The sequence below is a fragment of the Falco cherrug genome, chromosome 5, assembly GCF_023634085.1.
Source record: "Falco cherrug isolate bFalChe1 chromosome 5, bFalChe1.pri, whole genome shotgun sequence".
NCBI classification, from domain to species: Eukaryota; Metazoa; Chordata; class Aves; order Falconiformes; family Falconidae; genus Falco; species Falco cherrug.
In genome coordinates, this window is record NC_073701.1 from 50,442,691 (window position 1) to 50,470,301 (window position 27,611).

General features: G+C 38.4%; 1 protein-coding gene across 3 annotated transcripts; it reads right to left on the minus strand.

The window, feature by feature from the left end:
* Positions 1–1,352: 1,352 nt before the first annotated feature.
* On the minus strand, positions 1,353–27,611 carry GXYLT1 (glucoside xylosyltransferase 1). 3 transcript variants are annotated; one of them, XM_055711813.1, is made up of 8 exons: positions 27,298–27,611; positions 20,550–20,642; positions 9,364–9,538; positions 8,286–8,411; positions 7,168–7,419; positions 5,218–5,341; positions 4,849–4,935; positions 1,353–3,265 (listed from the first exon to the last, which is right to left on the minus strand). In XM_055711813.1, exons 1-8 carry the CDS (start codon positions 27,504–27,506, stop codon positions 3,249–3,251), a joined length of 1,083 nt encoding a protein of 360 aa, XP_055567788.1. In that variant the 5' UTR covers positions 27,507–27,611; the 3' UTR covers positions 1,353–3,248. The 3 variants fall into 3 exon arrangements, with proteins under 3 accessions (XP_055567788.1, XP_055567785.1, XP_055567787.1); XM_055711810.1 differs by having other exon boundaries at positions 4,763–4,935; positions 27,298–27,610; XM_055711812.1 differs by lacking the exon at positions 20,550–20,642 and having other exon boundaries at positions 4,763–4,935; positions 27,298–27,609.

Here is a 27,611-nt window from a genome sequence, read left to right on the forward strand (position 1 = left end):
TTATAGCTTGACCAAATTTAGGTCAAAACCAGCAAGAGGCAATTCCATATTGCTTTAAAGTCTGTTTAAAATGAGGATAAGGAAAAACAAAGTAACTTTTTCTTCTAAACAACTTCTCTTAACCTTTCTAAATTTAAATCAAAAGCTTACCAAAACCAACTCAACTGGCATTAAAGGTCACCTTTGGTCTAAATTTTGGCAAAACTACCAACAACTGGAAAGATATTTTCAAAAGGCTTATACAGCCTTATTACCAGGATGTTTTGGTCTCATTAAGGGATGGTTGGCCTTTCATACTACCTACAAAGACAGAATTTCATACAAATGAGATAGCACATCTTCAAATAGATCTTACCATGAGACTGTTGTGCCTTTAAACAGAGACAGAGTAATAGTACCATGATATAGAGACAAATCAACCATAACGATGACAGATTTATCTTAATCTGAATGTACGCTTCCTGATGATCATATTTTTCTATGAAACTTTACACTTCTATTAGCTTTAATTAGCCTTTACAGATAAATCGGTAAAAATGGGATTTCTGAAGTTCTATAATTTGTCAGGTCCTGTTTTCTTTGTTACTTAACCATGTCTGTAGAAAAAGCAATGTTTCTAAAACTAGACAGCAATACAGATTCACAAGCTAAATATAAGTTTCTACACTTACATGCATACAACATTACAAATAAGGCACTGAAATACTTGGGAGTATAACTGGTTTCTATAATATTACTTGGTTTTGCAGTCTTCTTACTGTCTCCAAATGTTTACTTTGTTAGTCAGATATGATTTTAAAGGTAGGTCATCTTTCTAAATTTAAGACATAGGGATTAACAGAACTAAAATTTTGATCAGAACAGATAAATACTCTGGAGAGTTCCTTAATGGAAGCTATTAAGCCCTTGATACTTACTTAAGTTTTCTGAAGTGTTTGTGAGTGTTACCTGGGAATGGATAGTTGAGGTGAGCAGTTTAAGTTTATATTAATAAAATCTAAACAAGAACTATGGCATAAAGCAGGACATTCTGCTATTTGCAATATGCTAAATAAACACCTCTTGAAATAAGCACAAAGTAAGAATTTTTATCCTATGATAAGCTTCAATATTAACCTTTTTTGTTCTAATCCCCCACAAAACCTGAAATGCAAGTGGAAAAGTTGCTGCTAATGTTCAGAGTCCACTTGTTTTCTAAAATGGCTCATTGGGTTTTAAGCTGTATCTTCATACAAAAAGCTAAAAATAAATTCAAAACAGAAAGTTTACACAAAGACAAACATGAAAACCAAGCCAAAGTATTTTTTAAATACAAACACACAGTTCAAGTAAAAAAGAAAGCTGAAGACAAATTGATATAAAAATCAGTATTTATGTAAAAAAATAATGCACTGCATATTGTACAATCAGTCAATAACAGCATTCACCTTCACACAGATTCTAGATCTTCAGACTTCAAAAGTTTACATCGCAAGGAAAAGGGACTGTAACTACCTGCAAGGCAGACTGCTTCCTAGCTTCCGTCTCTTGAAATTTACACCCTGAGCCAGCAGGGAGATTAGGAGCAGAATGTAAACTCTGCTTACAGTGGAGTGTGATTTTGTAATGTAAACTCTGCTTACAGTGGAGTGTGATTTTGTACTGCTAAAGCATTCGTCCAGCTCACATGGATCAGGGAGTCAGAGCCAGCCCGCCTTTGACAGAGAAACAGCCACAAAAATTAAGCTTCTGAAATGGAATTGGGATGAAGGTGCAAGTCAGCGAGTGGATCCTCCATGTTCACACAGGAACTCTTAGGGTATCCAAAAATTCACTTTATGAAGACTTCATCTCAGACAGGTTACCCAAGTTCAAATATAGTTTACAAACACGTTTCATACCATGCAAGTTTAAATAATATTTCACTGTAACACTAAAACTCAGGTTTTCCTCTGAAAAAAAAAAGTTTGTATTACATAAACAGAACTTTTTTTCTGCTAAGATAACTAAAGAAAACCTAATCCTCACCTGTTGTAAATCACTATCACTCTATTGACAGTAACGTATTCATGTAGTTGGGGATCTGCCCCAAAACTATTTTAAAGCCATGTTATTAAAAAAATAAGGTAACGGGATATGTTCTCTAAGAAACCCATCCAATATACAGTCTGATGAAGCATCAGAACTCTGATTACAGCTCTTCTCTTTTAGGTACTAAATACTCTATAATAATCATCAGGTAATAATTCTTAGTAAGGAAATACAACAGCAACAGCTTTCCACTGTTTTGGTGGCGTTTTTTTCTTCTTCCAAAACACCCTATAAAGCTGCCAAATCATGTAATATTTAAAGTATTGAAAGACTAGCAAAACTTCAGTTTGAAGTTATTAAAAAAAACCCTCAACTCTGCTCTCTTTTGGCCATGATGGCTCAACAATGTTGAAACAAATGCTGTATATTAAAGTCTCTATCTACTGACAGAGAAAACTAGTATCACATACTAGTTATTCATTTCTCAGAAAGTCATATTTATAGTGTGCAGTTTACATCTAAGATAAGCAAAACGAGATTGTCAAAACAGTACTTCAACATGTAAGAGATGAACATATAAAGGCACATACAGATTGTCAATGATTACATCACATTTCTTTGAAAACGGAGTATTTTCTGCACTTGTAAACAACTTTGTTTACATAAAGGCTCACACCTTTAAAGTGAGGTTAGTGCTGCTGACTCAGTTATTGCTACATTCACAGTTTAACACTATTTTAGACAATATATGAGGTACACTCCCACATACAGCCAACTTCATTTCTTTCTTGGTCATTTTTTCATTAGATAACTGAATTATGCAGACTAAAACTACTGACCATAGAAGCCAGTAACACTCAAATCATCAGATCCAAGACAAACATTAGCAATGATTAAACTTCAAAAGAGCAAAAAGTCACCTTTGCAGAAAAAGTTCCTGTTCTTCATTACATGAATATTTTCTTCATTTTTATGTACGCTAGTAAACTTTTATCTGGGCACGTTAAGAGCCAATTCAAGCCATATTAGAATTTTTGCACCTTATGACCAGTATGTTAATTCAGTCTCTCGATTTAACAGTTTGGAGTAAAAATCACCTTCCCTTTGATCTTCTGGTGTAAAAGTCTCTTATGCTTTTTGTTAGCTGCTTTATGAACACTTTGTATACTTTTCCACAGTATGTATGCATGGTTTTCCTTAATTCCAGTTCAAGGGGTTGCAGCAGGGAATGAATCAGATCATCTCCAAATGAATACTGTAAAGAGGTTAAGTAAAAGAAAGACTTAATGTCAATACAGAAGAGTGTCATTAAGAGTTATTAAAACATCTATAAAAATGCCTTTGAACATCGTATTTACTTTTTATAGGTTTATTAAATGTTTTTAAGAATGCAGGCAGCTTCTGAATGCAATATTTGAAAAACACCTCAATTACAGAAATAGTCTCCAATGCTTCCAATAAGCCTAACAAGCAAGATTTAATTTAAAAAAAAAAAAAAAAAAAGTAAGCAAATAAATATATCCAGACAGGCAAGGAGGAAATTTAAAATTGCATTATTAAATTAAAAATTTACAGATCTAAAATGATTTCTGGTTATTTGTTGAATGACACGTAACTTCTAAGGAATACAATTCTTACCAAATTATAATGAAGCAACAGTATAAAAACTGGTACTACTGAAGTTTCATTAAACTGAATGATGGTCAAACATACTATGTTTAACATGGACATGAAATAAAGAAGTCATTAATTCAACAGTGCAATATTTTTTATAAACAAATGACAAGCAAAACCAGCATTTCAAAGTAACAATTTTGTTCATCTTATTACCAATGAATCAGCAATGTTTTACATACTTTCTGTAACATATTCATAAACCTAATGGGATAATAAATAAAAAGAATTAATTTTTTCTTCTGTTTTTGACAATGCTCAAAGGAAACAAAGAAATCGTATTTTTATGGAAACACATTCACTTTCCCTGCAATGTATTCTCAGATCCCCCAAAGTACTTTTCTTCATCTTTATATCCATATGACAACATGTAATAAAGCACCATTAAAATATACTATTGATTTTTGAAGGTTATACACACCCAATAGCCTGCTATATTAAAATGTGCATCAGTGCTAAATTTTACAGCTCTTCAGTGAGTATACTGATGTCGTGATAAATAGTTTATTACATGACTTATTTGCAGAATGAAAAGTCACTGTGCTCAGTATTTAAAGGAACGGCAACATATTAATACACTGAATCTCTAGAAAAGACCAAAACACAGTGTAAAAAAAAGAAATACTTTTACAATCCAAATCGAGCTAGAATTAAATGTTCAACATTTTAAAGTAAATACACAAACTTTGAGAAGAAAAAGGGAATTTTTTTCCTACATTTTAAAATCAACAGGAAAATGAAGCTTTTGGTAATATCCTAATGCTTATACAAACAGTTTACTAGATATATTTATTAAAGGAATGGGAATAAAGTCTTTTAAATAAACACTGACAACTACAGTCAGTTTTAGAATCCTAACCTAGACAGTCTACATTGTTTCAAGAGATGCTGATCACAAAAGGAATACAGTTGGAATTCTACCTAAGCAGTAAATGAAAAATTGGTGAAACACAACTTAAAAGACAATTACTTTGTTGCAATCAAGTACCAACAAAAACTACAAAATACCTGCAACATTGCCAATAAAAAAATACATTTACAAAAATCTTTGCACAAGTACAGTGCTGAAAACACTTACATTTTTTATTGCTTCATAAATGGCCCTAAAAGTTGGTTGTTTATCATCATGGTAAACACCTCTGTTTCCATGAAGAATAAATATACCTTCTTCTTCAGCTTCCTTACAATTGCTTCCATAGATGCAGTGGTCAGGTCGGTAATTCCATTGGCAAGGAAACACATAAAGACTTTCTGTGGTAAAGTACAAAAATCATTTCAGTAAAAAGACTAATCTCTCTTTTTCTTAAGGCTGCTTCATAAAGTTCTATACAGTTGTCTTGAAACCTAAAAGCTAATTATATTCTAGCAAGCTCCAGTGCTGTCTCTCAAAGCAAACAGTTTCAGGAAACATAAGAAAAGTGCCTTGAATACATTCACCAAAAAGTCTGTTAAAAAGAGTAGTTTCCCGGATTTTTGACCATCACAGAAAGGATCAAATTGGTAATGTTACACTTGGAATCGATGTAGATTTACCTGGATTGTGAAAAAACATAATGTTCAATAGATCCTGATCGCCCCACGTTATGTTCAACTTGTACTTCTTCAGCAGTGGCATAAGGATTTCTCCCCACTGTAACCGGACTGGTGTCATATCATTCTATTAAAACAAAACAAAGCAAAACAACATCCATTCAGGACAATTATACCTATAAAGAAGAAAATGCCCTACAGAATCGCAGTAATTTGCTTTTCAAAGTTACAAATTCAAATGTATAGAAGACTTCTTCCTTTTAAACACATGAGCACATCTAAGGAAAACAGTTATGGATATTTCAAATATGCTTTATTTCTCAATTATTATCTTATAAGGAAAATTATATGCATCGCCTATTTAACTGCCACATTAAATTCTTCAAGATTTCCCTCAAACATCTTAAACCGAGACTTCTAAGAAATAGCAAGGTTTTTTCATACAGCAGTAGGATCTAAAAAAAACTGCATTGAAGTGATGCATGCAAGTAGATGGGAATTATGTAAATATCCACACTTCATGCAATTATTGTCTATCATGGAGTGGTAATATGAAGTGGTTTTAAAGTTAACTTCAAGAACTCAAAACACATCAATATAAAATTAATTATTAAATAGTCCCAAACACATACAGCTAAAAATACTAGCTACAAAGCAGTGTACAAAAATATGGAAATCCTTCAAAGGTTTTCAAAATAATTTTCATTTATTTAGTTGAACTAATTTGTTTTAGTTACTGAACTTTAACTTCCACGGCAAAGGCGGCACAACTTCTCACCAGCAAAGGCTAGTTATACAAGATTATACTTGTATAATCAGACTCTAAACCAAGAGCTGTTACTTAATTCCAAAATTCTTGATTTAGCAAAATCGCTTTCAAGGAAAAGGAGGAGTTCTTCTAAGGTTTTGGCTGAGGAGATGCTACTTGGAATGAACTGGCCTCCAAATTACCAAAGGGGTTACCATCTGCATGTAACAGGTTACATATTCTAAAGCTAATTTCTTATCTTTACAGAATGTTTATGTTCAGCTAGGCCAGAAAAGGAACAAGGCTGCTCACTCTATACCTTCTACTTCAGTTGGGAGAGTTAGCATGCAATAACAGTAAGTCCCAAAGAGAGAAAATTCCTGAACAAGTACAGGATTGTACCCTCAAATCTTTTTAACCAAGCTGACAAAACAAAAAAAAAAAAAAAATACTCCACTATGGTTTGGGACCTGTATACAGAAACACCATGTTAAGAAACTTTCAATCTTTTTTTGACTGCATTATTATTTTTCCCTAATCAAAATTCTCTTAAAAGTACTTCCCCCGCCCCCCCCCCAGTATAATCACACAGCACTGCTTTTGTACTTGTGTTTCAAGTACATAAGAAAAAACTTCCCATCTGTGAAGCAATGACCATTGCGGCTGCACACAGTGCTTAGTAAGTACTTTCATTATAAACTTACTTCTCTACAAAAGCTATGACTTCAAAGGAAATCAAAAGATACTTAAGGTGATAATCCTCTGGTTACAATGTAAAAGATCAAAATTTGGAAACCTTACAGTTAAAATAACTTACTAAATGTTTTAGCACCACCTCCTGGTCATATTACTACACACATTTTTCAAGTTCCTTTACAGTATACATTAACTGTTTTCTGGGACCTCTACAGTGAAGAAAAAATACCAGATTGTAATTTCAAGCAGAGTGTATTAAGACACAGGATCTCTCAGAACTAAGAAAAATTAAAACAATCAAGCACACTTAAAATCCAGGAATTCCAAGTCTTACAATGAATGACATCTAAAAAACACAAGTTAGATACCATTTTAAACACAGTATTTTCAGAATATTATTCCATTTACAAGAAAATTATTTTGAAAAATACTGTCCCACATCAATTCGAAACAGGATTAGAATTATAAGATGGAAAAGCACAGAAAAATGCAACAAAGGCAACACTTACCTTGAAATACTTTTTTCTGATACGTGTCATATTCATTAACATGACTCCGGAATTTATTCCAGTTACTCCATAATAGGGATGTCTAGCAAAGCGATTATACCACCCAATACGAGGCTCTTCATGTTCCGGTGCCATTGCAGCAATTTGTGTGGAGTTGAATTTCCCCAGAAAAGACCAAATATCATCAACAGGTCTCAAAAACAGGATGTCAGTATCAACATACAGTAATGAATCCACATTTTTGAGGATTAACTGCAGGGGAAGAATTTAAAACCAAACTATTAAGTTTTATTGAGCTTCTCTTCATAAAACAGAAGTTGCTGCCATTACACAATAAAGTTTAATATATTTTTGCCACATGCAAGTAAACTCACTTCAGACTGACAGCTTGCAGTCAATAAATTTGTCATCATTCCCTCTTTTTCTCATTTTGGAGAGCTTTTGTAGAGTGAAACAGAGGTTTTATATAGAATAGTAATGCAAAGAGACTTGATCTACACTTTATATCCTGGGGCTTCCCTCAAGAGTAAGTTGCAGGCCAGGCGAACATCACCATAACAGGAGTTACTATCTTCCTCCTCGTCCCTTCCTTTCCTACGCGTCTTACCAAACAACGGAGAGGTATAAGGGAGCCCCAGAAGAGAAAGTATCTGGGAGACAGCTGCCACTGCTACAATTCACCTAGACTGAAGTATGACTTCTGAAGTGTCTCAGATGAGTAACGAAAATGCTGCACAAAACGCTCTGGCAACAATAGCCCATTTCTTGTTTCAATTTCTCTAACACTTCTCAGACCCATGCATGCACGAAACTTTCCAACTGAATGAGGAGATGCGGTGTGATAAATCCTTCTTGCCTCTGAGAGGATGATATTACCTACACCGCTCACTGAGGATACTGTGCCCTAAACACAAAGTGAGAAAAGGACTTTTCTCATTTTCCATAGTGTATTAGTGCCACTATAAGAAGGCTAAATTCCGAAGGGTTTTTAGGATGCATAAAAGTAACTTTTAGGAGTAATAGTAGTTCTTAATTTGAAACTAAGCAGAAATTAGATTAATCAGGACTTGATGCTTCATAAACAGACTTCTGTATTGTCCTATTACAGAATAACTTACTGGCAAGAACAGCCTTTGTGAAGCACACGGTTTAAACAATTTCTTCCATTCTGCTGCACTCTCAGTTGGAAATGTTATTGGATACAATGTGTAATTAACTTTTCCTTCATAGGGGAAGTCATCAAGCTATGTGAAAAGAAGAGATCACAAAAATTACTACATTGCATTACAAAAAAGAAATCGATCCTCCATTCATATTGATAATAGAACTTAATTGCAACACTTCTCTTCCACAACAGAAATGTTTCCTGAACTACAAGAATCTGTCAACTACTCAAAATACTTGAACAAAAAGTGGCACCTGCAGGCCACTATGAAGAAAACACATCATATCAGGTCATACAGAAAATTAAGAGCAAGTAAAATAAACTAGTATTTACAAAAAGTAAATACATAAAACTTTCTCCCTACTTAACTTGTTCCCACAGGAGAAATACCAGTGAAGTCTTCCTCAATTTAAAATAACCTTACCCAATTTTTGCCAAAGTTACCGTTCACATTATATTAGTGTATACGAGAATGTAAAACATACTAATGTCATATTTAGTACAACGTTTTGAGCACAAAAATAATAAAACCCTCCACAGCTACACATTAGTCAGCTTGTAATACTGCTATTCCAGTCATAATGGTATATTCATTAACTGGAATTTACTAAAGTTAGACATAACCATATCTACCATTGTTTAGACAACATAAGGCTGAGTCATATTGTAAGCACAGGGGCAAAAAAGGACAGATCTCTGTTTTCTCTTGTAAAACCAACTTTAAGCTCACACAAGACAACTGGTTTGTGTTCAGAACATCAGGTTTGTACTCACCAGATTCAAGGTGACAAATCAGGATGTTTTGGTCTGTCTCAACAAAAGCTTTGATATTGGCAACTAGCATTCTTTCACAAGAAAAAAAAAAAACCAGAAATCCCCATCCAACATTACAACAGGCTTGCATATTACCTTTTTTTAAGACCCCTGCATATCTGCCACTATATCCAAAAACTACTAACCAAGCAGAGAAATTTGTAGTACAATTTGAGTAATATATCCCAATTGAGTAAGTAAATTATTTGGGTACTTACTATGTCTTTGAAACTCTCATGCAATTGGTCCTCAGCGAAAATATGAAACTGGAGAGGTTTGATGCTGAAAATAATGGCTGATCTCAGCATAGTAACAGTCTCCTCCAGTCTTTCACCACAGGCAACCACTGCTAGATGCATTTTCTCAGAAGGATGTGTTCTCATGTAATCATATCTGACACAAAAATATTTTTTCATTTGACATTATTTCTAGCACAGGCTTAAAGAAAAGGTCTGCTATTTACTGCAGCATGTAGTTTAACAAAATATCCTTTATCATATTTAAACCAGCAAAGGATAACTCAAATAGAACATACAATCTACAGCATTACATCTCATAAGTAGGCTTACGTTTAACCTTAACTATGCTCATATCCACTCTCACCATCCCAGCCTATGAGGGAAAAACAAGGTATGGAAGAGCTATACAGAAACTAAACAAACACCTATTTTCTTAGTAATCTTACTATCCATTACAGATGAGGAATTCCATCAAAATAGCTATTTTGAAAGATCGCATGAAGTTAGATTGAAATGTGAAAGGCTGACAGCACATTAAGTCTATGCCTGAGTTCATTTTTTCCTCTTTCCCTGAACTCAGTACAGAGAGAGGTACGTATGATAAATACAGTAAACTCAACAACAAAAGCGAGATAAGCCATACTTTTAAGCCCTGTTAAGAACATTTTTGAGTGATCTAGGCGTTTTATCCATTTTCTGCTCCAGTAAGTCCTTTTGTCAAACCCATGCTTCAGTGCTTCTTCTAAGCTCTGGAAAAATGCAAACAGTTTTCTCCTCTCCTGCCATCCTGCAGGAATACAGCTTGGGTTGAAAGGGGGGTAAACTAACCACTCAGATAGCCTTGTGGGATGTCCTGGTGCTCCCAGCGGTTCTGGAAAATCCCTCAAGTACACTGACCACATGCACTGCTCATGTCCTTACCAGGGGCTAAACCACTGTAAGGTGTGGTGACTGGGAAGTCCCTTCTTTCTGAACAGCTGTCCAACAGATATTGTGAGAAATGCCTGGCATGTATTATACCAGGTACATTTAAAAGTTAGTTCATTATTTTAATACAACAGTCTGAAGTTATCGTTGGGTAAATACCATTAGCTTAGTAACAAACACAGTGGGCATACTAAACCTAACACCACGTTCTCCTGGATATCCTGTATTTAATTAGTCAGAAAAGCTTTCAAAAGTTTTAAACCTAAATCAATCAACTCAAAGACAGTCTTCAAAACAATATTCTGCACTTGAGCTATCCACACGGATTATAGGAGCAGGAGCTAGACAGAACTAGCCAGTATCTGAAGGTTTAAATTACATTAATTCCAAGTTAAGCAGACAAAAAAACCCTCTGAAGTTAGAAAAGACTTTCCCAAACTAGTAACAACAGATAAACGCTTGGCAAACATACCACCCATTCTTAGAAACTTGCCAAAGAGAAAAACACTTCAAAACAGAAATTAACAGATGTGATTCTTAGCACATAATCTCCACCCAATTCATGAACTAAAACATTTAGATGCATACAAGTTTTGCTTTAAATTGACGAAAGATACTATGTAAATATCCCTCTTTTTCTTTAAGGCACAGAAGAGCAACATACATCCAGTTCCATGAGGAAAACATAAGCAAAGATATCACTGTAAAACTGCTGAAATTTAATAGCATAAATAATGGCTACATTCAAAAAACATTCTGAGTTTTGGAAGACTTCAATGCCCTGGAACTAGAAACACCCTCCAGCATCCAGGCATTTAAGATTAATAACATTTTAATTAGAACATGCAGTCTTAAGTCAAGGTTTGGGGTATTAAAAATCACATGGATTAAAGAACTCATAGGTAGGATTCCAAAATAGGATACCTAAATGAAGATGCTGACATACAAGATTGTGTCCAAAGTCTCATTAAAGCCAATGTGAGCAGGATATGGAGTGCAGACAGCAATTCATCTTATTACAAAGTAAATACCTAAGGCTTGTTTCTATTTTTTAACACAGGTATTGTACCATTTATTAAGCTCTAGAATATCCCACCTGACCTCCAGGTGCCAATCCAAAAGGACTGGGTGTCTCAAAGATCATGTTTTATCTACTAGTCCTAAGAACACGCCTAGGATACCCAAGTGCTTACTAAAAAACACCAGCCATTACTTTTCAGCAATGTAATGGCTAGTCACCTGGATCATTCTCTATGCTCTTTCAACTGTAATGACCGCTTAAGACCTACTTGACGTAGACACCTATATGCAGGCATCTATATTCAGATGATTTAATCCAGACTAAAACCTTTTGTAGGTCTTGCAGCAAAACCTGAAAAATTAGTTCAGGTTAACAGGAAAAAGGTAGTATAAAATAAAATCTTCAAATGTAACCGAGACACATCCATTCAGACCTTTATATATAAAGCTAATTTAAACATTACACCATGTAGTAAGCAGCTAATATAAAAAACACAAAGCACACTGAATGTGATGAGGGTAGCTGAAACTCACAAGTAACTACACCGCTGCAGTCTGAACAAGCTGCAAGCAGCAGATTAGCCTCATCACCAATCCACTGAAAAGGGAATTACAATAATTAAACCCTGAAGTCATGAGAGCCTGCAGTGATACTGCAAGGTCATGTGATAAATAAGGGCACAAACTACACAAACTGCATAGCTGAAAGCCAAGATCCGGAACGACATGTAACACATGGCTTTCCATGAATAAGGTATGGTGAAAATTATGCCAAAGCAACTCTAAAACACATTGGGATTCAAAGACTGTATTTTATTATTTCTAGATCTACTGACATCTGTGAATAAAAGAACATTTCAAGCCACACAACAAAAAAGACTGATCATATCACAATGCTTTTACAGTCACTTTGTTCACACAATCTCTGTTCTTTGAGTTTCTGACTTTATGAGTTCAATTTTTAAAATCTGTGCTTAAAAACAATTTTTGAAAAGGTGAAAGAAATATTTAAAGAAGCCAACAAGTGAATTTCAGCTTGCACAATATGGGGAACAGCTGGCCTCAGATCTCCCACGTCCACAACACAAAGCTTTACCTCTGAAGCAGATGGAGCTAGAAGCTATTGGAAAAAACAGGCCCCCCCCATTCCCTCTGGGGAACCCTCCACTAAAAGGAAGGGATGAGGCATATTAGGTCTTAGAGACATATTATGGCAGGAGAAGTTGTAAGACTCCAGAACTGTGGTTCTTACTCCAGACTGCATGAAGAGACATTCTTTAGTGATTGTAAGTTGCATTTGACTTCCCTGCATACAGACTATGGCAATCACAGCCTTTTTTTAATAATCAGGCCTCAGTGCCGCTCCTTCTCCCTGCATATACATCTCTCTCCGCTCTCAGAGGGAAACCACTGCCCCATCTTCATCCAGGGACGCTAACTACTTACCTCTTGTGCTAATTCTCCGCTGTGAGCATCTTTCATCACTTTTTCCTTCTCCTGCCACCAGAAGCAGCATAGATTGTAAATTGTTCAGCAGAGCTTATCAACTCGAGCTCTGCAGTCTCACGTTCAGTATTAACATGCTTCACCTACACAGTTATCTATGCCATGGCTTGTCTCACTCCCTTCTTCAACATTCATCTACATGACTTTTGTCTCTCTCCTAACTGCTTTTAAAATTATCTGCCCTCAACTGCTCCTTTCTCTACTTCTCCTTCCTAAATTTTTCCAGCCTCTGTAACTCTTTTCCCCACCTTCCCTCCACTGCAGTTAGTCACACAACTATCTCACCAGAAGACAGGGAAAGGAAAACCTTGGTCATTTAGTCAGCCCTGGGTGTGGTATGACCTGACAACACAAGATTTTTCAGCAATACAGACTTTTTTTTAACTTGTTCCATAGCTGAGTTGACCATGAGCAAAATAAAATGTATTTTACAAGAACTGTAACTTGTCTGAACCTGAGCAAGTTTGGTATCAGTGTCCCAGCTCTGGTATCAGAGCAAAATACTCTTATTGAACCTAAACCCCAAGTTCTGAAAGTGTTAGACACTTTCAAAAGTGAGGAGATACTTTCAAAAAAATGTTCCAAGACAATGTGGAAAACACAAATGCAGATTTTTATATGCACATTTCCAATTAGTAAGTTCTCCCACACCAGAACATCAGGCTACTAGTAGAGAAGCCAGAAAAAAGCAACGACAGAGTGAAATACGGACTGTATTTTGGTAAGGTTTTAGGACAGACTAGCAAGGAAAACTTGGCAGCCCTCATTTCTAAAGAAAAAAAACCAATCTCCAATAATGTGGGAGTCCTAGCTCCTGCAGGGGAAAAAAATCCCCAAAAACTTCTGGTAATTAAAACTAAAGAACAAAGAATGCACCTGTAATACAATAGAAGATACTCAGCAGGAAGCCATGACAGGATTTGAGAGTTTAGGAATAAATATGAGAATTTAAGTTGTCTGAGGATACTAATTATACATGAGTGGTAGGGACGGTAAAAATAAATGAGAGCACCACACATACACCCATGAGTTTAGAAAACACATTTAAAACAATCCACTCTGAGAGCAAAAACATACACTTTAACACATGCTGCTCATCAGCAGCATACGGCCAGGTACAATCCTTGCCCTGAAGTATTTCTGTGTTGAAGCCCAGACCTTCATTCTGTACTGACCGATTCTGCTGTGGGGTTAATAACCTCTGACAGAGGAACATGGCTGGATATGCTCAATGAATCTGCTACAACAAGATATTCCAGAGCCTGTCTTTCAAGACATTGCCTTATGTTTAAAGATGTATACCATGACACACTGCATATTAAATTACCATTTCTATGTCAATTAAAATTATGAAGTAATAATCTGGTGAGTAAGCTACAGAGGTATGCTTTGACAGGTCGCACTCTTCTAGAACCTTCACTGCATCCCAGCTGAACTTCTTGGAAAAAAGCTAAACCTCAAAGGGTATTGTCACTAAAATACTCATCAGCTCCACAAAAATCTTAGCTCTGCCCTGCGGACTTGGCACAAGGTACTGCAGGTGGGGGTCTCCTGCATATGTTTAAGGTAGGCTTCTTCTATCCTTACGTAAGCACATATAGAGCACAGGTGAGAGGGTATCAAATCCCCAGGAACACGCAGACAGGCATAATGAATCCTGTACACAACTCCATTTAATTTGTGATCATTAAGCCTGCCTCAATCCTAGCCTCCTTTACTGAGGTCACAAGACAACAGCTTCCTCTGCTGCATGCACACACTGCCACCTTCCAAGCTCCAAACCTTTCAGAGCAGCAGTGTTACAGCATCTAGTGTGACCCGGGTATCATTCAAAGAATTGTCAGTATGACCAAGGGCAATTTTATTTTTTCTCCTTTTTTTAAGCCACATTCAAGTATAGTGGCATTGATATTACAGAAAGCCATGACGGAACCAGTGTGAGTCTTAATTCTGTGTTACAAACTTTGTGCACTAGAGCTCCTTTTTCCCCACCTGTTGATGCTCTGCTAAGAACATGCCTAGAGATCAACAGGAAGCTCCCTGCCCAAGTTCACCAGCTATCAAGCTGTCCCCTCCTATCCCCTTAATATGGCTGGGGAAGCCAAGGAAGGGCAGATTAGCATCCAGGTACCGAGAGCCCAGAGCAGTAGGAATAACTGCAGCAATAAATTGACCTCAGCTGTCCTTTCAAATTTTACTCTGGGTGATTGAGGAGTTACCATTTTTAATACAATAGCATGAGTTATGAACAGTGTAAAAATACTTGTCATTTTCTGAGAAAACTGCCATCATCCTAACTTGCACCACTAGTTTTTATGTACAACCACCATCATATTACATAATGCTAATACCAAGGATTTAAGAATTATTTTGTAGGTTACAAAAAACATTTTTAAAATTATTCTACATCAAAACAAGCTTTTCTACACTTGCTCTGATAGAGCTACATCATCGCTTTTCTTTGATCTTTTCTCCTTATGGTCTTACTGTAAGGCAAATGAGACATGCCACATTCAGCTTCCTAAATAAGGTTACTTAATAAAGTCTCCTAGTCCTTCCACACCATCATTAAACTAATTTTCTTTGATATTACAACCAAATGGACTAGGCTGCCAGGCTCGGCTGTGTTAAAGTTACTTACGCATAAAAAGAACAAACAGAAGCTACTGCAAATATGTTTTCTTAACTATAAAAAGCTAATTGCCTACCTTATCAGTGCAAATATTTTACCCATTGTCCTGGTTTCAGCTGGGGTAGAGTCGATTTTCTTCGTAGCTGGCACAGTGCTGTGTTTCGGATTTGGTGTGAGAACAATGTTGGTAACACACTGACTTTTTGGATGTTGCTGGGTGATGTTTATACTAAGTCAAGGACTTTTCAGTTTCTCAGGCCCTGCCAGTTGGGGGGGGGGGGGGGGGGGGGGGGGCGGGGCACAAGAAATTGGGAGAGGACACAGCCAGGGCAGCTGACCCGAACTATCCAAAGGGATATTCCATACCATGGGACAGCATGCTCGGTATATAAACCAGGGGAGCTGGCCAGGGCTGCCGATCGCTGCTCAGGGACTGGCTGGGCATCGGTCAGCTGGTGGTGAACAGCTGTGTGGGGCATCACTTCTTTTCTTTTCTCCCTTCCCTTTGGATTTCATTCCTCTCCCCTTCTCTCTCCTTTCCATTACAACTGTTAATGAAATTGTTTTGGTTTTATTGTCTTTCAGTTATTAAATTGTTCTTATCTCAACTCTCAAGCTTCACATTCCTTTCCAATTCTCCTCCCCAACCCTCTGGGTGAGAGGGGGACAGCTGCATGGTATTTAGTTACCAGATCGGGTTAAACACAACACCCATACAAATTTTTTGACAATTAGCATGGAAAATGTAAATTATATTTGTTAGAATATGCAGGGAAAATATTTTTATGTAATTAACGTGCATTATTTCAAACCTGGCACCATGATGTACCTCAAAAAAACCAAATGGTAGATCTGTAAATACAATACAGATAGCTTACTTACTACATCCTTCTTTCTTTTAATGTTTTGTGCTTGATCTAAATCAATCATCATTAAGAAGCCTCATCCAGCAGCCTTTAGTCACCAGAAAAGCAAAAGCAAATATGCAGTGAGAAGGCAACAAAGCCCACACTGATTAAAATGCAACTGTTAAATCATTCCCACTCTTACTAAAAATAGGATCAAGATAACTATAGAAATTATCTGGATTTTAAAGTGATGAAATTCTAGTTTTTCCTCAGCTTAACTTTCTACCACCGCAATGAATTAAAAATAGGTCACAATCAGAGCATATTTTGTAAAAGTATGGTAATGATACCAGTGCATATGATGTCCAAATGTCATCTATACAATTACAAATTCAATCAGCAGATTAGGTTTGCAGTTACAATATATTAGTCATTTAAAAATGGACTATAAAGTCCAAAGCACCAACGTTCAATGAGCTAGCTTGTTTAGAGAAGTTCTGTCTTTCAAGATTGTCACAATTCACCTCAATATATCCACACCACCTGGACCTCAATATACTCAAAAATAGTGAAACTCATTTTTTTAATAGGCAACACAAGCTAAAAACACACTTAGAAGCAACATCCAACAACTGAAATCCAGCAGGTCAGATAGTCAGAGTAATGACCCCTAAGAATTTCTTCTTGATCAGTAGGAAATAAGTGACCATACCAGCTAGATGACACTGAGCACCTTGAAAGGTGTACTAGAAAAGATACATGTCATCACGATCATGCCAAACCTGAGTCTCATCTTTATCAGCAGTTTTAAATTTTTTTATAAAATGTATACCACTGTATATAAGAGTGATCTCAGGCTTCCTCTACTACCGTGAAAGCTAAAAGGTGTACTGTACCAAGATCACAACACAAGACATTCTGTCTCAATAATGTTGATAATCAGAATGGTGATTAAAAATGTGAGGGCAGAATAGCTCCAAAATCCTTCCCACATACAGCATAGGCAATAGATCTTACACTGATTAACTTACAGACAAGATCCTTATTACCCGTTATTAGAATCAGCAACTGCTCAGAGCTCATCAATTTCAAACTATGTTGAATTATCTATAGCATGAGTCATACTGAAGTCTATATATACCTCTCTCCCAAAAATCCAGATTTTAAAGTTCTTTCTCTCATGGATAAACAAATCCCTGTGGTTCTGATATCCAGGAGAAGGGAAAAAAAGAAAAAAAAACAAGTGGAATTTCAAGTTAGAAACAGCGAGAAAACAAGGTAAGTTTTTTCAAAGAAAAGACTTAAACATCCAAAAGCTGAAGGACTACCTTCCAAGGTTTGAAAAACTTCACTGGTAGAGGGAAAGGAGACCTTCTAACATTGAGATAGATTTTATGAAACTACTATTGGCAAAGTAATTCTAGTTATATGATCTGCTCTTCTGAACAAACTCATCTGGTAGCTTACTAAAACATAATAGAACATCAGAATCTCCATTCATAAACTGATTTATGATCTGGATAAATAGCGTTCTCTTTTTATGGATTAAATCAGGCCAAATAGAAGATTCAAGATAAATGTTGGTGTAGCTCAATGGCCAGACTCTGCCATTTCTATTAAAAGTAAACTCACTGGAATTCCCATTATTTTGTTGACACTGTCTATAGGCAGTGGATGTAGCTAACCTAAGATTTCAATCGGATCTGTAACTCTTAGGCTTTTCTCATAACCTTCTCCCTATCCAAGTCTCTTTGGAGTCCAGTTTTATTCTGTACCTCACTACAACAACTGCACTAAACAAGAACACAAAGGCTCAGTCAACCCAGGATCAAGTTATTTGGAATAGGACACTATGGTAGAACTCACTCCTTTTTATTTCAAGATACCCAACTTAGAACCACAATGTTGCCCTCTTTACAGAAAAAGCTTTTGAGAGACTTTATCTTTATGAAGACTCTTGAAGTGGCCCTACACATACAATCTCAAAAAATAAGGATACTAGACTTCATTTGCTGTGGTTAATAAACTTGCATGGAATTAAGTTCATTCCTTTTCCTCCAAATACCTGACTGCAGACTTGAGAACAACTACTATCATGTTTGAAGGTCTAAACCCTTCGGCTTCTCAGTGCACCTAGTACAATGCACTTTTTTGAGAATTAAACAAAATTATAACTCTTATCTAAAGCTGAAACCGAACTGCAACTATCTTCTGTGTTATTCCAACACATACAAGGAAATGAGGCTCAGGCAGCAGATTGATGCTGAGCCATTGTAATCGCTTGCTACTAACCAAAGAAGGAGCACTTTGTCCTCCTCTCTGCCCCCTCACTTACACACTCACTGCACATCTCTGAAACCAACTGAACTAAACAGAGCAAGAAAATAAATAAAGTTTGAAGGAGGCAAGGGGGTCTCCTCTGAAGCAGAGCATCTCACTGAGGAATTCAACACACACCAGAGTCAGCACAACATAGAGGCATTAATTTATTAGTAATATATTGACAAAATAATCAAATTCAATCTGAAGTTATTAATCTGAACACCACATCCCCCTTACACATTTGAACAGCATTTTTCTTTCAGCTTCAGATTTTCTAAACATGAAATTTTGCAGATATTAAGGGTTCACCATGACAACTGCTCCACCATGAAAGAAACTGCACTTGCCCAGTACTGCCATAATCAATACATACTTCAACAGACTTGTCTTCACAGCCACATTCTTAACAGAACAACACAAGCTGCAGATTAAGGTACCCACAAAGGAACTTCATGGGGTTTCTCTACTGCCAGTTCCAGGGTCCTGCTCACCTTAAGCCTGGCAGAAAATCTAGAAGGGAAGTTTTCTGTTATTTTAGTGCACTACATTGTATTGTGGAAAGCTCACAGACAGCACAATGGTCAATGGGGTCAGAAGACCGTGAGACCCCCTCCTCTCTCAGCACTACACAACTGTTAGACTGGCTCAGATGCCCACGGATGACTGAAGCTTGCAATCACATCCTGTCCCTCCACTAAGCATGGGCTAAGCCCCTACACCCTCCACCACAACAGCACCGACAGTTCACTTACTCCCCTGTGCTAAACTTCATAAAGCTAAACTCCCAAAAGTTAACTTTTAAGGAAAAAAAGTGAATTGAGTCCATTCAGACAGCTAAACCTACCAAAAGGGAAGTCAGATGAATCCCTGTGGATTGACACACTGGCTACCAAGGGCAGCAAGAAAGACAGCAGTCACAAATTACAGGTGCAGTTCACTAACAGACTAACAAAAAAAAAAAATACCAATCTAAGCCATCCCTTTAAGTAACTTATTGGCAACTAATGAGCTTAAAAAGCACTAACAGCACACAAGCAGTGAGGAACAGGGGACAGATCTAAAGTCTTTCCCACAATCATAATTTTCAAAAATACATTAAGTCTTGTGAAGCGAAACTTTTTACTTTGCTTCCTTAGAAATATTCAACTTTCGGTCTGAGACAGACATAACCATATCAAAGGATTATCAGTAAAATTCTAAACATAAAAAAATTGACATACAACTTTAGTTATATACTGAACAGAACTACGCAGGTTAGAGAACATATCTCAAGTAGCTTAAGACTTCTTCCTTTTCTTTTCAAGCTATTCCATAATGTGACAGCCTAAAGCATCTGTACAACCACATCAAAACATTTAAACTTATTGTTAAAGATGCAAATTTAAGGACAGTCTATGCTTTAACATACTGTATCTTAAAGCACATTCTAAAATGCTCATTTCAGTGCTTTTGGATGGAGTACCCTCCTCAAATTCTATAAAACATGTCACTTGAACAAAAAACTAACTTCAAACTTAACTACTAAGCATATTTGCCAGTTTTTGTTGTAAATTACACCATGGGTATTACTGTTGAGCAAGTTTTATTTATCGAAAATAATTAATCAGTAACTTTTCAGACTACATTCAGATAGACTTTTTACCAATGTTAGCAAGTCTCTATTTAATAAAGCAACATAACTGAAAAAAAAAAAAATCTACTCTTTGTAGTAACACTTCAGTCTACATTTTCAAAGACATAACAGAACAGGAGAAAGTCTAGGCAAAGGAGACCATAATATAAGCAGGTGAAATGCGTGTGAAGCAATCAAAATATTTTTGCCTTGTCACCTTGCTAAATAGCCAAAAATACTTAGCAGCTATGCCTGTCTGCAATCAAATAATAAAGTACTATTTAATAACAGATCCTACCTAAAAGCAGCTTCCCAAAAGCAGTTCATTCCACAAACATCAGAGGGCAGCATCCAATAGGAATTCCAGAAAGATACAGACAAATTCTTACACCTAACAGGACAAGACAAAAATAACCTATATAAATGTTACTGATTTTATGGCAAATTTAAATGGATTATTTTCTAGCTCAAATATACCTTGACTAGTTAATTACCTGGCAGAAGACTGGCTAGTAAGGGAACTTGCATAATACAGAAGACGAAGTATCAGTGCCAACCAGAAGGATTCTTTTAAGGATGAACGGTCCCCATCCTTTAGCCTTTCCTCTCCATGTATTTTCAGAGTGAGAAAGAGAGGGCCTGGGATTTCTGAGGGTCATTCTATGTTCTTGGCTTAGTATAAATCCATAGGTAATAGATTGAATGGCAACACTTACTGCTGAAAAGAACTCCTTCACCTTGCAATAACTTTGTCTACTTCAAGCAGGCAGAGCAAGTAGAACATTTCTTTTTCAAAGTTACATTGTCTATTTAAACACAACCCCTATTAATCCACGACTATTTGCCGCAAAGCTGATTTTTAACAAAAAACAGGACTCTGCAGCACCAACTAATTCCATTTTTTCATAACAAAAGGTTAATGCAATAGAGAAATAATCACCACATCTGGCAAGTTTTCCTTCCCCATACTGACATTATGACTCCATAATGACAGGACTAATGATTTATTGACTTGTGCTACACTAACAACTAAAAAAACAGGGTTTTCTAGTCCACCACTACATTTTATGCAACAGTAATATAGGAAGTATTTTAAAAGAGCAACAGAAGTATATTTTAAAAGATTGTGGTGAGGAAATTGACATCAAGATTTAAAATCTTAAATGAGCAAGTATACTACTTGTTTTGCAATATTTCACTCTTGAGTGACCTCCTCTGCTCCCTCCTTCTTCCTGCTCTGGTGACACAATGACTATAGTGTTTATCCTCCTTTGAAAGTTGATATCTGTGAAAGAAAGACGTGCAAGAAGAAAACACACAAGCTTGATGATGGAAAGGTATTTAAGGACTAAAACTCAGAACTCTAGTTCTTGGCTTTGCAAGTTTGAAAAGAATCAGCATGACCTTAGTAGGGTTATCTGTAAAGGCCAATGTTTTACAAATACCAGATTTAATAGATTAACGTAGCATCAAAAATGGCAAGCTGTATAATTTCTTTTTTTCCAACACTTGAGAAAAATGACCTGATAAACACAGTGTTTCACAAGGCTTCATTAAGTGTTGGGGGACAGAGCAGTTCTTTGGTAGAGATCACAGAAAATCCTCCTATCCTGTAGATATGTGTTTGCAAGAAATAAGTCAAGTATTTCTATGCCATGACTCATGAATAGTCTCCACAAATCCAAATACAAAAAAAGGATAATGTAGACTGTGACTGGGTTATCTGCACTCCTCTGGGGAAAGTAAATGGCATAAAACCACAAGTTCTCTCTGCCAGATTCTTTCTTACATTAACCTCTTGTGGCTTTTGAAGTTTCTTAAAAACTTGAAGGCACATTAAGATCTTGCACTTATGCAAAGAACAATCTTTAGAATCTCCACTGTATCCCTTTTTCAAGTAACTATTTCTCAATACTTTTAGGATAAATTATATAGACTCTCTCAAGAACAGTTTTCTGGTTTGGAAGATTATTATCTTATTATTACACGGGACTCCTCTTCCAGCTGTCAAGAGCTGTGTTTTCTTAGCTGCCTTGAGCTACTATCCTATCTAGCCTGCCAAGGCGAGAGGCAAGCTTGAGTTAATGCCTAAATCTTTTCTCTGACACATTAGGCCTTTCCAATATCCCATTCAGCATGATGACAAAACTGCCAGCCTTGGATTAGATTCATAAATTTCACATTTGAAACAAAAATGTTACTAGAACCCATATGTATGTAATTTACCTAATGTTAGGCTGACTTCTTTCCTGCCAACAGAAGTCTCTCTCAACTGACCATACGCTACCATATTCCACAATGCTTTCACATACAAAGGATTGAGACTAGATTCATTGAACAGCATTTTGTTCTTGTTATTCACAAAAAGATCATTCAAAATGCCACTTATGATGTTTTTGTTTTTTTTTTTACTTGAAAAAAAACTTGAGGAAAGCTTAGACAGCAAGTAAGTGCCACAAGTGCTTTACAAAGCTAGGGAGATGCATTGTATCTGTTCATCAAACAGGCACAGTCATTACCTGAGCAACATTACTAGTCAGACAGGAATAGTCACCTTCAGCATTAAGGAGGGATATTTTGCTTACTATTGCACACCTATTACAGGCTTTGCGATTAAAGGCCAGTCCCCACAAACAGAAAGCAGAATATAGCGTCAGGTGAAGGAAACCCCAGGCACACAGAGCACCCTGACCCAGCCCCAATGCAGGAGTGCAGGCAGCCCACCGGCCAGGCAGAAGATCCACCACGTAAGACAACTGGCGAAGCTCTCCAGACTACCTTATGGACTGCCTACAGCGGTGTGGGGCTCACTGTGGGATCAAGGTGGACTAGGGAGGAATGACAATGCAAAAACAGAAGATAAGAAGGTCCAGACACACGTAAATAGGTTGCCAGTCCGTATGATTAGCCATGTTGTGTGCCTGATCACCAGCCTCTTTACTAAACTCACTTTCTGTTTTCCATGGCGGGGCAGAGGGGCATTCCATGTGCACATGGCATGTGTGAAGGTCAAAGTGCCAGCAAATGAAAAGATGGCCACAGATCATAGAGCCCACAGTGCCAGGAACTGGAAAAACGTGTGTGCACATAGCATGTGGGTGTGCATGTTGGCACACATAATCACCAGCAAGTATCAAGCCAGACTAGCCCGCAAGTGCAGCAAGAGCTTGGGACCCAGGTATCAGACAGGCCATAAGGCTATGCCAGACTGCAGAGATCAGAGGGTTTGAGCTACTGAAAGAACCTCTCTCAGCCTAGCCACAAGAGACACTGTCTGAGCACTGGGTAACGTTAAGCCCGTAGGTCTGGACCAGCTATCCGAATGACCCATATACATGACGCAATCTCATGGCCAGCTGCCACAAGACTAAGGCATAGTGTATTCATCTGTGCACGTGTATGCACATCCAAGAGGGTCTGAGTACCAGCAACTGAACTGGGGCTGCAAGCCTTGTGGGTGTGCAGGCCCAGGCCAGCAACAAGGAAGACCAGAGGATCAGGAGCCAGTTCCTGGAAGTTCCTGGCTGCTGTACTGAAATGTACAAAAATGCTAAACTATAGCATAATGGAAAAATGTTTCATTTTAATATGGTTAAATTCATTGACCCCACCGAATTCACGGAACTGGTGACAGACTGATTCTTGCTCTACTTCTCAAACATGCCATTAGGATAGCACTTATTTTTGGACCTGAATAGAAAGATGAACATTATCTGCCTAATTGAAGTAGCAATATTGATAAAATTAACTGAAGATTCACTTCTTAAAAGCACAGTCTGCTAATTAACTGATCTGAAAGCATGTGGAGAAAGCCTGACTTGAACAGATACTCCACTGCCAGCAGATGATAGCACTATTAAATGACACACATGTAGCAAATATGCATTTATTAACTATGATTTTTTTCATTTTTTTCACAGTTGCCGCCTTCATCCATAAATCATACTAGCAAAGCAAAAAAGGCTGACTACACATACTGGCTGCTTTTGATTGACTTTGTACCTTCTGGAAGTAGACACTTCAATATTTTCTTTTTTTCAAGTTCAGATCTATTGTTCATTTAGCTATTACATATGACAGTACAGACTATTCATCACTACTTTTCTCACTCGAATGAATAAGCAGGAGGACAATTTACCTTCAACATTAATCTTTCTTCACAGTTCAAACATGACCTTAGGATCTAGCTAATAAATTCTTAAAATGTTTTTCAGCTATTTATGTCAAGTTTCAAGATACAAGCCTATAGTTTCCAGTCATCTTAGTCCTCAGGCTACTGTAGCCTTTGAAACAAACAACTCCTTACTGAAGCGATTACCCAACAAGCTCCCTTGAATTACTATGTTTATTAGAGGATCTTGCCCCAACCTGTAATTCTAGTTTCAATATGGTACTTCCTTTTTAATTACAGATTTTCTACTTAAAAGCATCATCACTATTGCAAAATTCTTCCAGGTGTGGTATTCTGAAGCTTTATTCAAAGCTTGTAGTTTTCATGTTTGCATGCTTATGAAAACTCCCAAATACATCATCTTACCCCTCCCTCCCCCATCCCAGAGCTCTTTCTGCCCTCATAGCATATACTAAAATAGATTATTCAAGGCAAATAAAACCCTTTTTGGATAAAGAGGAAACCACTGTTGAGTGCATAAATGTCTTCAGATGGCAGCTACATTTGCTTTGTAAACTGTATTTTAAAGCTACCAGTGAAGACAGCTGAAGCAACCCATTACTGAGACTTACTATTAACGCATCCAAAATCTTAAAACTTCAAGAAGGATTATAAGGTTATCTGTACACAATTTACTTGATAAGGTTATGAACTCTTTAGGATATTACACAATCACAGGAGTCAGAAGTGGGCATAAAACACCCATGTGGCTATCACGCTCAGTCACTGCTAAAGAAACAGCTTAAGTATAAAAACTGAAGGACGCCATCATATTCACCAAGATGTGTCTATCAATTACGTAAGTGAACATAACACGATTTAAAACTTGAGAGTAATTGAGACCCGCATCTAAAGGGAGATTCAGTGGGGCTTTTCTTAACTGCCATAGGACAGAATTTTTCCTTAAAACAAAAGCCTTTTAGGGACTGTTCTTTGCACAAACAGCATATAAAACTTACAGCACGATGATGTTCATTCTGAGCCTTCAGTATGACAGCAGTTTGTAGGTAAAGAATTCCCACACAGGTCTCAACAGACACTGATTTTGCAAAGAGATATGCCCCCATGAAACTGTACAGGAACTACTTGTGGCACTTAAGACCTTTGGGAAATAACTTTCTCAATTTGTAAAGCTTTTCCAGATTGCAACACTGGGCAGATTTATATCTCATTTCACCTCACTGCAGCATGCAAGAAGCTTCTTGCACCTTGTTGGGGTTCTCACTACACTTTAGTACAAATACTAAAGAAGTGCAGCTTTTAAAATAAACTTGGTTCTTCCTTTGCTAATAACCAGGACCATGATGCACCTGACAGCAATTTCAATGTTCACTAACACAAAATATTTAATTATCTTTTACCCAACACAAGTTTTCTTCATATAAATTGCATGTTTTCTTTAGTAAAACAAATATCGCATTTATTTTATTCCTCACATTTCTATTTAAAACTTTTTTTATTAAACCAATGAAATCTTGCATAAAGCTGCTGAAGTTAACTGGTTTATTCCAGTTACCATGTTCTTTAGACCTAGTAGATTTCAACTTCTCACAATGAGTTTTTAATCATGAACTAGAAAGTGAAGAACAAGCACCCTCACATTTTTTCAAATCATAGTCTGTATTAATCTGAAATAAAGCAAAAGCACAGGGGGGAAAAAAACATTCTCTTGCAGTAGTTGCAGCAGTCAAAACCTGGGTTTCACGTTTCAGCTGACTCCACCCCCAGCAAGTCAGAATGCTGTTTCATGGTATTTTACGATGATTAAATCAGAGCTGCTGTCATCCCACCATCCGCTGTGACTCCTTTGCACCGGCACCAACACTTTCATAATTATATGATGAGCCAGTGCAGACCGCTGAGCTGGCCAAAAAATCGGTAGTTTTTGGGCAGGTCCGCAGGCCAGATCAACTCACTTGTGCGACAGAGGAGCACCAGCAGCATAAGGAGTGGGGGGTGTCTGAGCATCGGGAAGGAGGGAAAGTCACCAAACCATCAAACCCACATTGCTTTAAACTGCTGCGGAATCTAAGCAGAGGTAGAGGTAAACTGGCCCCGCAAGGCCTGGTCCTAATTTCTCCTCCATCTTCAGTATCAGATTTCTCATCACTCCTCCCAGCATTAGCATTCTGGTGGCCACATGTGAACAGGATCACAAAACTATAAGGGACAACCAGTACTTTTTCATTCCACAATCTCGCTCACCACTTGGCCGCATACAAATTCCTGCTGACAGGAGGCAGGCGGCAGAAACAGGCCGCCAGGCAGTGCGCCGGCGGCGCAGACGGCCACCCCCCGGGAGAAGACCGGCCTTGCTAAAGCCTCCGGGCACAAGCATTTCTGCTGCTGCAGAGTTCAGTTCGACAATCACAAAGTTTCAGAACCCAGTCACGGCCTGCAACTTCCTCAGCTCGGCAAAAGGGAAGGCCCGCCGCTCGCTCCCGCCGCCCTGTCCCAGCAGGGAGGCGGCCCGGCTCCAGCACCGGACGAAGGCGCAGGCCGGCTCCCGCCGCAGCACGCCAGCCCCCCCCGCGTCGCCCTGGTGTCGCCGTGCCTCGCCGCGGGCCTGCAGCGCCACTTCCCTCAGCCCTCTCCCTTTGCTGACAGCTTCTCCAGTCCCCGGTACTCGGCGCTCGGGATGCCCGAGCTGCCCGGGAGGGAGCACACAGCGACACCGCCGTCCCGCTCCCACCCAGGCCGCGGCCCCGGCAGCCGCCCCCGCCTCGCCGAGCGGCCGGGGGCGCCCGCGGGCCCCGCTCCGCCCGCGGGAGGGTGGCCAGCGCGTTCCCGCGCCTCCCCGGCCCTCCCCGCAGGAATGCGGGGGGAACCGCCGCCCGTGCCCCCGCCTCCTCCGCCCGGCCCCGGCGCCCCGTACCTGCCGGCCCCCGACTCGCCTCGGCCCGCGCTCCCCGCCGCCACCCGACCGGCGCCCGCCTGCCGCCGAGCGCCGGGGTCTCGGGCCTGTTCCTCCCGGCCGCCGCCAGGCTCCTGCTCCAGGGAGAGGGCCAGCTGGCTGAAGCCGTAGAGCAGCGAGCAGACGCCGCAGCCCAGGCACAGCAGCGCCACCCGCGCGAACCGCCGCATCCTCCCGCGCCGGCCCCGGCAGCAGCGCCAGGCGGCGGCCGGGGCCCAACCTGCAGCGCGAGCCTAACGGACGCGGCGGCGGCGGCGCCAGCCCCGGCATGTGAG

What these genes read in the sequence shown, in the direction of transcription:
- GXYLT1 (XM_055711810.1), bottom strand. Translation starts at nt 27,506, where the DNA reads ATGCGGCGGTTCGCGCGGGTGGCGCTGCTGTGCCTGGGCTGCGGCGTC. An exon ending in GGCGAGTCGGGGGCCGGCAG is followed by an intron (nt 20,643 to 27,297) that starts GTACGGGGCGCC and finishes TTGTCCTGTTAG; the next exon opens with GTGTAAGAATTTGTCTGTAT. An exon ending in TCAGAAAAAAGTATTTCAAG is followed by an intron (nt 5,342 to 7,167) that starts GTAAGTGTTGCC and finishes TTGTTTTAATAG; the next exon opens with AATGATATGACACCAGTCCG.